Genomic DNA, 12,500 nt, shown 5'->3' with positions numbered 1-12,500 from the left:
ATGTGTATGCTTATTGCTTTGTTTGCATTCCATTTATGTATCCACTCGCCTGTCTTAAGATGGATCAAATATATATTGATACACACGCACACACGCACACACGCACACACACACACACAATTATATATATATATATATATATATATATATATATATATATATATATATATATATATATATATATTTATATTTATATATATATTACATAAAAAACATGATGTTCTGCGAACGAGGAACCAGGCAACGGAAAACACGTAAATATTTTCATTACTTTATTACAGATTTACAAATAAATATTACATTGAACTAATAAATATCATTAAATATTTACAATAAATAATGAAAAATACCCAAAGTGAGCCGACCTTCATGAAAGCATTCGGGTCCGACTCGCCTCCACATCCAAGTGAAGTTTGGTTCTTTGACTTCAAAACGTGAGGAAAACAGACAGAAAAATTACTAAAAATCACACACACGCGCTACTAACTAATACTCAGTACAAATGCCAAATAGTACAGTGCAATCCATGCATACAGAATTACACTCGGTATTTCAGGTTTAACATCCAATTAAATATATTTGGTGCTCTCGAGAAAAAAAAAATACAAGTACGTAAAATGGTTGAAAATATGGCTCTACCAAAATCTAGTCATGTGAGGGGAAAATAATGTAAATCACTCGTCACTCATTTTCCTGGAAATTCGTCAAAAAAAAAAGAAAAAAAATCTTGATCCGAGGAAAATCAGTGTGTGCTATAATGCAAAAAAAAGTTTCTTAAATAGGTCATAAGTTACGTGGAATAAGACCAGCTAATTCCATAAGTTAATAACATTGCTAACTTAAATTGTTAAGCATCAAAAGAAAAGAGACACAAATGAAAACAAAAAATATATATAAAAAAATATAAAACAGTAACAATGTACGAAGATCGAAAGGAGTTTGAGCCAGAGCAGAGCGGCGGGCGGGCAGTGTGTCTCGAGTTGAAAGGACTCCAGGTTTCCAGCAGGCTGAGGCTACCACTGTACGTGACAGGCGCTCTAGTTATTGATTGGTAACTGTAGTAAAGCTGTGGCTGCTGGGCGTGCAGGGATGCGACAGCGCTTGGAGGCTGCCGTGCGTCGGGGAGACGGACCCTTCGCGGAGACGCACTGCTCTGGCGGAAGGAATCTTTCAGAGGTCTTGAGGGAGTATTCCGGAAAGGGAGGCCAGGAAGGGGAGTGTAGGAGAGGCCGTCACCACCCTAGTGGAGACCCTCGCCGCAGCCGGCCGTGTGGCGCGACGGCGAAGGTCGAGGCGTCAGCGCCGTGGCTGACAGTGAAGTAACAATGACGAGGAACGCGTGGGCACCAGCGAAACAACTGACTCCTGGCGTCAGGGCGGCGTTATGGCACAGTGCAGAGTTTCAGGCGACCGGCGGCTTAGTTGCCACCTGCCACCTTCACGAACTCGGGGTTGTCAAAGCCCTGCACGAAGGTGGTGACACCGCCCTTGGCGTTGAAAGTCCGCACGCGCGTGTACAGGAAGCAGGCGACCAGGCAGGCGATGGTGAGGACCAGCAGCAGCATGACCAGGCCCGCGGCGAAGCCCGTGGCCGACATGCAGATGTTGGAGGCGTCGTCGACCGGCTCCGACACGACCACGGTCTCGTTGGCTGAGTTCAGGTTGAAGGCGACGTCCCCGGGGGCGACCACCTGGATCACGCGCGCCGTCGACACGTCCGTCATCTCCTGCGCGGCGCGGCGGTACACGTGCAGGACGGCCGACCGCCTCACACGCTCCTCGCCCTCCTCGTTCTCGAAGTCCTCCTCCTCCTCGTCCAAGTTGATGGACCGAGGGCGCCCGGCGCTGTCCATGGGCGTGCCCTGGCGGTTAACGTTGGGGTACTTCCGGGCGGGGAAGTTGAGGCGCTCCTCCTGGATGGGGATGCTGACGGGCACCGGGATCTCGCCGGATTCCGAGTCGAGCAGGATGCCTTCGTCGTCGCCGGACTTGCGCTGGGCGCTCTGCGGGGGAGCGACGTTGCCCGAAAGGTCGACGTTGGGGCGGCGTGGATCGGGCAGCCCCACGGGGATCTGCTCGCTGCCTGCCGCCTGGTAGCCGAGGGCCGGAGGGGGGACTCCGCCGTCGCACTGCGGCTCGGGGCAGCTGTAGCGGCAGACCTGGATGACGCACTGGAAGTGCACGTTCATGCTGTCGGGGAACTTGAAGGCCTGGAAGTAGGCGTAGGACACGACGGAGGCGGAGGAGCCGAAGTTCTTGACCTTCTGGAAGCGGCCCATGATCTTGGGTCGCGTGACGCATCCGCGCTCGTCGACCAGCTGGATGGGCGCCCGCTTGCCGTCGTGCGCCACGCAGTTGCGCACCATCATGTCGAACTTGTTCTCGTCGTCCTTGATGGCCAGCACCATGGTCATCGTCTGGCCGATCTTGACGATGCCGGAGACCTCAGAGGCCCAGGGGCCCTTGCCGACCTGGATCTGCATCCAGCACTGGAGGTTGTCGCCCAGGAAGTTGGCCGTCACGGCGTTCAGCATGTCCACCTGGAAACGGAGAAGTGTCAGTGATGGCGACCTACTCTCACTATCCGCAAATAAAGGCAACGGAAGGCAAACCAAAGCAACGGAGATCTTTATCGAGCACTAACCTGGAAGGGCCTGAAGGTGACGGACTTCTCATAGTAGTCGTACCAGGTGCAGCGGAGCTTCCTGGCAGCGTCCCAGACCTGTGAAAAGCATCATCATCAAATGCACCGTTCGATATCCAGAACCTTTTCATTCAACCAAGAATACTCTGATGTTAATTCATAGAGAATTGTCTCTGAAGAACCTACCTCCTGAACAAGAGGGTCGTACTGAATGATAATCGTGTTCTCGATGAAGGTTCCCGAAGGAGTTGGCTGGCCGTAGTTGGCAGTGCTGGACGAGGAGGTCATTCCACAGCTGTTCAGGTTGATGCTGAACTGCGTCTGCAGGTTTCCTGTTCCGGGCTGCACGTACACGCAGTTGGGGTCGCTGCAAGGAATACCGAAGGGTCAGAGACAGAGCCTTTAAGCCTGAGAGAGTTTTAAGTAATACTAAAAGGGTCAGTGACAATGCCCTTCCATTTAAAGGGTCGTTATAAGAGTCTGCGACAAATTACTCGATTGTAGGAATCGCTATAATCATTGCCAAAAGGTTGAAGAGAAAGCTCTCGATTTAGGGGGTCACGGTAACCATCACCGAAGTGCCAGAAATAAAGAATGCACAATGCCCTTCGCCTCGACGTACCTGTAGTAGCCTTTGCTGAAGATCATGCCGTAGAAGGGGCGGTCGAACTCCACCGAGACTCGCATGAATGACTTCTCGCACTGAACCTGAGGGTCAAAAGAATAAACCTTCAGTTTATCTAATAGACTAGCATTGGATATACGAAGACTCCTTTCATACACCAATAATTATGTCACTATTTTAGACCAAGCAGATGACAAACAGTTTCAAAGAATTCCTTGTTATTCAGCGAAATCGCACCTGTAGGTTTTTGATGGTCGGCATGTCAGGCTGGGTGAGGGGCCAGGGGTCATTTGGTACCCCGGGGACCCCACCGATCTGAGGTCCGCCCAACTGAGGGCCCGCCAGCGGGGGCCCGTAGCTGTCTCCTCCCCGGTGCTCGACTGGGAGGGCCGAGGAGTCCAGCGCATTCTGGTCGTATGACTGAGACTGAAAAGGAAAAAAATAAAACATTACTCTCACATGAAAAAAATAGACGGTGAGAATGATCGCCTCAAGCATCCCTATCCTGCTCATCAAAGGCTATTAACGTAACATTCAACATCAGAAGAGAAAGAGAGAAGAGCGACGGCCAGCGTGCGTGCACATGATCGCGCGGAGAGGCGGGCGCGGAGCGAAGGAGCAGGCGGGAGGAAGGCCAGTGGGTCAGCCGAGCGCGGGCGGGGAGGCGGCCTCCGCGCCCTCCCTCTGGCGAACGCTGGATCAAAGAGGAAATTCGGAAGCGAGAGGAAAGGAGGCAAGGAGGAGAGATAAGGGGCTGAGAATGAGGGAGGGAGGGAGCGGGAAGAGGAGAGAGAGAGAGAGAGAGAGAGAGAGAGAGAGAGAGAGAGAGAGAGAGAGAGAGAGAGAGAGAGAGAGAGAGAGAGAGAGAGAGAGAGAGTGTGTGTGTGTGTTACTCAACTTTATTACTCAACATATTTGTAAGCGCGCACATCAGCCTTTGATAATTTCGTCTCGACAAGAAACGCCTTAAAGAAAATGTGCAATGTAAAGTTTTAATATATCATTACATTCAGCTAAAGATGACCCTCCCCTCTCCCCCCTCCCCCCGCCCGGCTTCGAACGTACGCGAGGAAGTGCGGGACAAAATTATACCAATAAAATCAAAAATAAAATGAAAATAAAAGAATGAATGAATAAAACAGAGACACACCAGCGACGGCCTCTTTCGCCCGCAGCAACGGCGGTATGACGATGCAAGGTCACGGAGAGGAAGTTCAGAGCGAGCAGACACATGCCAATCAAGCGGACATTGATGACACTAATGACACACCAAATGCCAGGGAGGGACGAGGGACCCTGGGGGAGGGGAAGGAGGGAGGTGTGGGGCGCGAAGGTAGGGGCCCAGGGGTAGGGTATGGGAGGGAGAAGGGCGAGAAGGTAGGGGCCCAGGGGTAGGGTGTGGGAGGGAGAAGGGCGAGAAGGTAGGGGCCCAGGGGTAGGGTGTGGGAGGGAGAAGGTACGAGAAGGTAGGGGCCCAGGGGTAGGGTGTGGGAGGGAGAAGGCACGAGAAGGTAGGGGCCAGGGGTAGGGAGTAGGGGCAAGGGGCAGGAGGGGGAGGGGTAGTAAGGCTTCCGGGTGAGCTGGCAACGAGAAAGGGCGAAAGCAGCTCGTGTCTCGTGTTCCTGTTTTTCCGTCTGCTTGGTGTAGCTTTGGTAGACGCACAAGATCGTGGTTTTTTTCAATTGCAGAAGCAGGAAACCGCGTGAGATAAAGAAAAGCAATGATTATATAACAAGGGATAAATCAGTAATGATGCAGAAACACTGAGTTGCAACACCGGGGCAAGCTGCAATATATACGAGTACTTAACAATAATATTCATAAAAAAAAGCTTAGTCCAACAGATGCATTTTCAATTTGCGAATCGGTATTTATTAGGAAAATAGGAAATATCTTCGTCGACTGCCCTCCCCCCCTAAAAAAAAAAGGAAAAACATAAGCCTGGAGAGCGAGCGCGCGAGAAAAAGGAATTCGAATTTCCGCGGGCTAACCGTCACAGGTTCCGATTCCATAAATCCATAAGCGATGACGAAATCCTCTTTCCCGACGCCGCTTAAAAGGGTTTTGAGGTGGCGAAGGCGTGAGTCATTTGATTCTTAGTTTTTGATTCCTCTTCAGGGGTTTATGAGAGCGGAATTTATTGAAGTTATCCGCACCGGACGGAGACGGAGGGAATGAGTGCGGGAAGGGGTTGGAGGGGGAGGGAGGGAGGGAGGGAGGGAAAGAGTGCAGGAAGGGGAGGGAGGGAGGGAGGGAGGGAGGGAGGGAGGGAGGGAGGGAGGGAGGGAGGGAGAGAGAGAGAGAGAGAGAGAGAGAGAGAGAGAGAGAGAGAGAGAGAGAGAGAGAGAGAGAGAGAGAGAGAGAAACCAGAGGGAAAGAGAAGAAAAGAGAGAAAAAGAGAGAGGGGAATGTGGAGGAGGGGGGTAGGAGGGAGTGCGGGAGCGTGGCACAGTGACCCGGCCGCCTCACTAGGTCAGGCAGCGGCGCCACACGTGCTTGGTTCCCCTCTGCTTGGAAACCTTCCCCCACCCCTGCTTGGACCCCCCCCCCCCCGCCTCGTCCCCACAGACCGCCGCCGCACCTGATCGAGGACTCCCGCGCGGTTCGGACGCCGGGCCCGCGTGCCGAACCGCGCGGGCCTCGCCTCTCCCGAACCCGGTGCGCCAAAGAGTCCTCGCGGTACAGAATGGGCGCGTTGGGGAGAAGAGGGCGTGGGTAATGTGACTCTGGGCGACGCGAAGGAGAGGACGAGGAAACGGAGAGGCAGAACGAAGCAGGTTCCGCCGCCGAGATCGCGTTGCAGGGCGTCGAACCGAGCGCCCAGACTGCTATGTGGATGTTGGACTTGTTTGTCGGCAATGTGTGGCTCTCTTGCTCTCTCACACACACGCACGCACACGCACACACACACACACACGCACACACACACACACTAACACACACACACACGCACACATACACATTTTCAAAATGAAGCGATGAAGCACCTCAACGAGCCCTGGTATATTCTTCTTACTGGGAGCGTAAACAAACACGCGAACGAGACGAACGGTAATTAGGGCCATGAAAACAGCTTTTTTTCTGGGCCAACGACGCTCTCTTCCCACGTCGGTACTTAAGGCCTAGAGAGCGCGGGGCCAAGGCAATCCGACCTAGAATACGGCACGTGCATATAGGCCTAGGGAGATAGAATGTGGCACGTGCATGTAGGCCTAGGGAGAGTAAATTACAGTACATGTATACAGGCCGAGAGACCTAAATACTGCACAGGCAAATAGACATAGAGACCGCGGGCCTATGGCGATTCGACATAGAATATGGCACATACATTTCGGCTTAGAGAGCGCGGGGCCACAACACATTGAATAAGGAACGTCACAATTCTCGCATTTAAAAGTAATCACAAACGGGTAACAGAGACAAATGATCCGACAATAAAGCAAAAAACGAAGATAAGAATATTGGGGGGGAAAAGAAAGATAAGGAAAAGGAAAAACAAAATATTTATAGACCTCTCCGGCTCAGGCATCCGCTGTATCGAGGCTTCGCTTTGTGTGTCACAAGGCTGCGGCGCCGGTGAATTCTGCGGCTTCACACACACGTACAAGTACAATCATGCATACATACATACACACACACACACACAAACAAAGAGAGAGGGAGAGAGATTGAGATTGAGATTGAGAGAGAGAGAGAGAGAGAGAGAGAGAGAGAGAGAGAGAGAGAGAGAGAGAGAGAGAGAGAGAGAGAGAGAGAGAGAGAGAAAGGGAGAGGGACTGAAAGTGCGAAACAGAAAGAAAGAAAAAAAGAATTTACACAAAGAAGAAAAGAGAGAAAGACAGCACAGACAGACTGAATTGAGAGAGAGAGAGAGAGAGAGAGAGAGAGAGAGAGAGAGAGAGAGAGAGAGAGAGAGAGAGAGAGAGAGAGAGAGAGAGAGAGAGAGAGAAAGAGAGAGAGAACAACAAAAAAATGTAACAGATCCGAGATTCCAAGATGGCGCCACTCTCTCTTCCGGTCCTTCCACTCTAGTTTTCCGGCGTCTGGCCATTCATGCTGCCACTTATGCTGCTTGCTGTCCTACTCCACTTGCTCCCTTTCGCGGAGACTCGACTCAAAAACTGGCTTCGGAAACTTTCATTCAGTTGCGGATCAAATAAAAGTTTGCTTCGTCGTTACGAGCCATCGGTGGCGTTGCAGGGAAATGTACAAGACAAATAAAGGACTGAATAATTGTTTCTTTTTAATTCTCTCTCTCTCTCTCTCTCTCTCTCTCTCTCTCTCTCTCTCTCTCTCTCTCTATATATATATATATATATATATATATATATATATATATATATATATATATATATATGTATATATATTAGGGCCGTGAAAACACACACACACACACACACACACACATATATATATATATATATATATATATATATATATATATATATATATATATATATATATATATATATCATGCATAAATATATACATATACATATATATTTATATATATCAATCCAGTACCTAACCTACACCCCGCGCTGACTGTTTGGCACGTGGTCCGTGACACGCGGGGCGCGCCGTGCCTGGCACCTGCGACGGCGGCGCCCTTATCCTGGCACCTGTGATCGCCAAGGTGTAACTTTGTAACGGAAGAAGAGAATGATTTAGCAAAGTTCATCTCGATGGTAAACAGTTTTATTTGATGAATCGAGCCTTTTTTTCTCTCTCTCATTTTTGCCTCCTTCCCTTGGGCCATAATCACTTGTTTACAGAGGTGAGGTTCTATCACTTTACGATTCCATACGGTATCCCGGGCGAGAGAGCGCCATCTGTTGCCGCGCCGAGCGACCGGCCTCCTCCTCCGGCTCCTCGTTGCTTCTCTTCGTTATTCTTCCCTTTCACTTGCTTTCGGAATTTAAGCTTAAGGGGGAAATAAAGTCCCTCAAACAGCTATTCCGGCCGCGCGCATAAGTCACCTCGAGGAAGGCCACAGACAGCAAAAACGCGTGGTGTCTGGCAGCGCGGGCGTCGACGGGGGCGCCATAACTGTTCCCGGCAACTGGTGCGGTCACTCGGGGCCGGGCCCTCGGCACGGCGGCCCACGACGCACCGCGTAAGGGTTGGGCCCAGGGCTGACGGGGCGGACAGGACCAAAGGGCTGGAGGGTTGGGTCTAGGGCTGACGGGGCGGACAGGACCAAAGGGCTGGAGGGTTGGGTCTAGGGCTGACGGGGTGGACAGGACCGAAGGGCTGGAGGGTTGGGTCTAAGGCTGACGGGGTGGACAGGACCGAAGGGCTGGAGGGTTGGGCCTAGGGCTGATGGGGTGGACAGGACCGAAGGGCTGGAGGGTTGGGCCTAGGGCTGAACGGGTAGGCTTGGACTTGGGGCTGACGGTTGGGTCTTACGGCTGAAAGGGAGGCGACTGAAGGCTTGGACCAAGGGACTAACAACCCAAACGATGAGGCACTGCTATGTTGCTACTATATTAAGAACTTGTTAACGTGTAGAGCAGAGAATGTCGCCATAAGGAAGAACTTCATTAATGACAATTGCCGTTTGAACGAGATTTCAAACCGCAGAGCGATATCTGAACATATAATCTAATTCGGATTGAATCGAGCATCTGATCCGGTATTTTTAAATATAAAAGCTACCCTTTGATAGGTAAGGAAGGAACTACGATCCGATCGGAGAGTAATAACACAATTTCGAAGTCAAACTACTGCTGGTGTGTCAGAAACATCGGATATAAACCCATCACACTCTTTTACACAAAGCACAGACACATAACCACAACACTCTCTCTCTATTTATCACACACACACACATACTCACATATACACTCATACTCACACACACACACACTCACTCTAACATACACACACACACACACACACACACACTCATACACACACACTCACACACACATTCACACTCACACACATACACACACACAAACTCACACACACACGCACACACACTCACACATACACTCACACACTCACACTCACACACACACTCACACACACACACACTAACACACACACACACACACTTTAACACACACACACACATTCATGCATACACACGAACCCACACACACTTTAACACACACACACACACATTCATACACACACACACACTCATACACACACACACACACATTCATACACACACACACACACACACACACACACTCACACACACACCAGCGGAAGGTCGAATGGACAGTTAGCCGCGCAACAGATGGCTCCTCTTGCCCTTATCAAACCTAAATGTCTCCCGATTTTTTTTTTTTTTGTCTTTCCTTCGTAAACGTTACGAGCAAGCACATAACCGCTCCGTCAGCCACTTACATCGGTGGGGGGGGGGGGGGGACGAGAAGAGGCCTAACTTAAGTGGAATTCTCTCGTAGGGCAAGACTCGGCGCGTAATGTAGGTGGGAGAGTCAGTCAGTAAGCAAAGTGACCGCAGACTTTACGAGCCATTGACTGGGTCAGTTAGCTGTTGTGCAGATTCATGGCAGTGTGTCTTGGAAGCCGTTCTCGCCGCATAATTAATACAGTGGCGGAATTTAATACTTCGTTCTCAGCGTAAAACGAATCTATTGGCAGAATTCTTGACATGACTCTCCCACCGCAGAATGAAGGCTCTGACAGAAATTCTCAGCACATGAATACGGCCAAAGTTTATTACTTCTCTCTCGATACAAATTTAATAAAGACGGATTCTAATACCCTTTCTCAGCAGAAAATGAATATAATAACATAATTCTTAACACTTCTCCCTCAAAATCATACTGACAGAATTAACTTTTTTTTCCTTTTACGTCAAAAATCCGATCTTTCTTAACCAGTTTTCTTTCAACGGAACTCTCTTGGACGCCCCTGCTTCTGCTATACGGTTGATGCAACAATAAGCAATTACACGTTAGACTGAGCCATAATTCTGTTCAGTTGGCCAACGGGGTTTGTTTAGTGGATCTCCTGGCTCTTAAGGCGAGGCGAGCGGTGTGTGTTTGGCTCATTCCCGGCTCTTCCTCGCCTGGACTCGGCTCAAAAACATCTTAATTGGAGGAAGGTCCGAGAAAATGTTGAGAAGTATTCAGTTTGCTGCGTGATGACATGTAAGTTTGTTTGTTTGATTGTGTGTGTGTGTGTGTGTGTGTGTGTGTGTGTGTGTGTGTGTGTGTGTGTGTGTGTGTGTGTGTGTGTGTGTGTGTGTGTGTGTGTGTGTATTGGGCGCGTGCGTATGCGTGTGTATGCGTTTGACAATGTCCTAAGAGCTACATTTCTAAACAATTAATCAGTCCGCTGTAGACAATAGGCCTATTGTGCTCCGGCCGCCATGCGTCACGAGGGCCTTGGAGAAAGTCCGCGGCGCAGCGGTCACATCGCAGCATCCCTCCTCCAGCTGCCAGCCCCGCCTGCGCTGGCAACTGAGCTGGGAGAAAGTCCCTCGTTCCTCCCCGCCTCCTCACATCCGGGTCCTTGCGGAGAAAACGCGGAGCAAAACAACCGAGAGAAGGAAGTTGAACAAGAAAACGGGAAGGAGCGAAAAAAGCGGCACGCGGAGACACGCTCGCGCAAAAGTGGGTCTATACTGACAGAAAGTTACACGCACGAAGACAGACGTAGAACGAGCTTAGACAGAAAGTTACGTAGAGAAAAAACAACCACGAATCAACAGATGGACAGATGAAAGACAAAGGTAGGTCGAGGAAAAGATCTGATGAATACACCGACGGTTTTTAGGGCAAACAATGCATCATTAAACGCTGCCCATATTATTCTCTGCATCAATGAAAGATATGCACTTTCTCGCTCCTTACCTGTGTTAAGGCGAGACATCCCAGCAATAGTAGAAGTGTTCGACTGCCCTTCATTGTGGCTCTGTGGAGAGGAGAAAATATATTTAAAATGTTGAAGAGAATGGAAATAAAAGTAAAAATAAAGGCGTATTTGTCAACTGAGCTTCGAATACTGCAGTGGCTATGGTTTTCAGACTGACTTGACTAAATTTTTCAACATATAGCTAATTGAGTGACGAAACACTTTACCATATTGATAAAGTGTCTGTCAATCATACACTGTACAAATCAGTTCCCATTTTTTATGCATTGGGATTTTTTTTTATAACAAAGGTCTACGTAACAGTTCAAATAATTATAGCTTATAATGCTAAACTGCATACTTTTCCGAGAGACGCCAAAGTCACGTGATGCAGTAAAAGCTTGTGCTTTCGAAATTGCTTTTCCTAGTGATGAGAAGCGAGCCATAGCAGCTAAAACAATAATAATAATAATGGTGATGATGACAATAAATATAATACATAAATATACAACATTACGACCTGGATTTCATTCCATTCAGGTTCTCTCGCGGAAAATAAAAAACATAAACATCATTTTATCGCCTGCTACACCTTTAAAATTCATTCTCTCCCCAAAATACCGACCAACTTGGTCCCGCGCTCGTCGGAACTGTCCATTTCAGGTACAGTTTGGTGTAACGTAGCTTCCCAGACTGCGATGGTCGCCGTATCTCCTCGTCCCCAGCACCCCCGCCCCAACCCGCTCCCACCTGACGCCTCGAAGTCACGGTCCGTCAGCGGCAGAGGGTCGCTTTCCCCACCCCCTCCTCCCCCTCCCCCCGCTGCGTTTCTCTTGCGGCAGGTGTATGACGTTTTCTCCAGAGGGCGTGCATTTCGGGCAAGGCGGAGTGTCAGCGCAGGTGTTGGAAATAGTAAGTGTAGCGGGTACAGGTAATACCAAGTGTAGCGAAGGTGTCATACTAAATGTAGCGAAGGGATAGGTGTTGGAGGGTAAGTGTTCCTTATATCTCTGTAGGACGTCTGATGGGGGGGCTGAGGGGCATCTAGTCAGCCACGAAGTAAAGGCAAATGTTCAAGATTGTTCACCGCGTCGCCAGGGGCAAACAGGGCGTCAGGGTGGTCGGGTCCTCAGCCACCGAAGCAGGAGACGGTGGACAGACAACGGTCCGCGGGAAGGGAGTTCGCGGGTGACGTATGTTGCCGAGGTAGCGGGGAGATTCGAGGTTCCTGCGACCACAATGATAGCGACGGCGCGATCTTGGGCTGGACTTGGCTACCCCCTTCGGCCCCTCTCCCTCTCCCTCTCCCCCCCTCAGCCCCTCTCCCTCTCCCTCGCCCCCTCAGCCCCTCTCCCTCTCCCCTCAGCTCCTCTCCCTCGCCCCCCTCAGCCCCTC

At 50.1% G+C, this 12,500-nt stretch overlaps 1 protein-coding gene across 2 annotated transcripts in view; it reads right to left on the bottom strand.

The window, feature by feature from the left end:
• Positions 1-258: 258 nt before the first annotated feature.
• The window catches only part of dyl (transmembrane protein dusky-like), a 27,353-nt gene continuing 15,111 nt past the window's right edge, over positions 259-12,500 (bottom strand). For both annotated transcript variants that reach the window (XM_027371046.2, XM_027371047.2), the window contains exons 2-7: positions 11,105-11,165; positions 3,507-3,695; positions 3,267-3,352; positions 2,831-3,011; positions 2,645-2,722; positions 259-2,540 (exon numbers count right to left, since the gene is read on the bottom strand). In XM_027371046.2, coding sequence (XP_027226847.1) covers positions 1,419-2,540; positions 2,645-2,722; positions 2,831-3,011; positions 3,267-3,352; positions 3,507-3,695; positions 11,105-11,158 — 1,710 coding nt within the window. In that variant the 5' untranslated portion in view covers positions 11,159-11,165 and the 3' untranslated portion in view covers positions 259-1,418. The remainder of the gene's footprint in view (positions 2,541-2,644; positions 2,723-2,830; positions 3,012-3,266; positions 3,353-3,506; positions 3,696-11,104; positions 11,166-12,500) is intronic.

This window comes from Penaeus vannamei, chromosome 21 (assembly GCF_042767895.1).
Source record: "Penaeus vannamei isolate JL-2024 chromosome 21, ASM4276789v1, whole genome shotgun sequence".
Taxonomy (NCBI): Eukaryota; Metazoa; Arthropoda; class Malacostraca; order Decapoda; family Penaeidae; genus Penaeus; species Penaeus vannamei.
The sequence above is the reverse complement of the archived record's forward strand: the minus strand, read 5'-3'. Positions and strand labels throughout refer to the sequence as shown.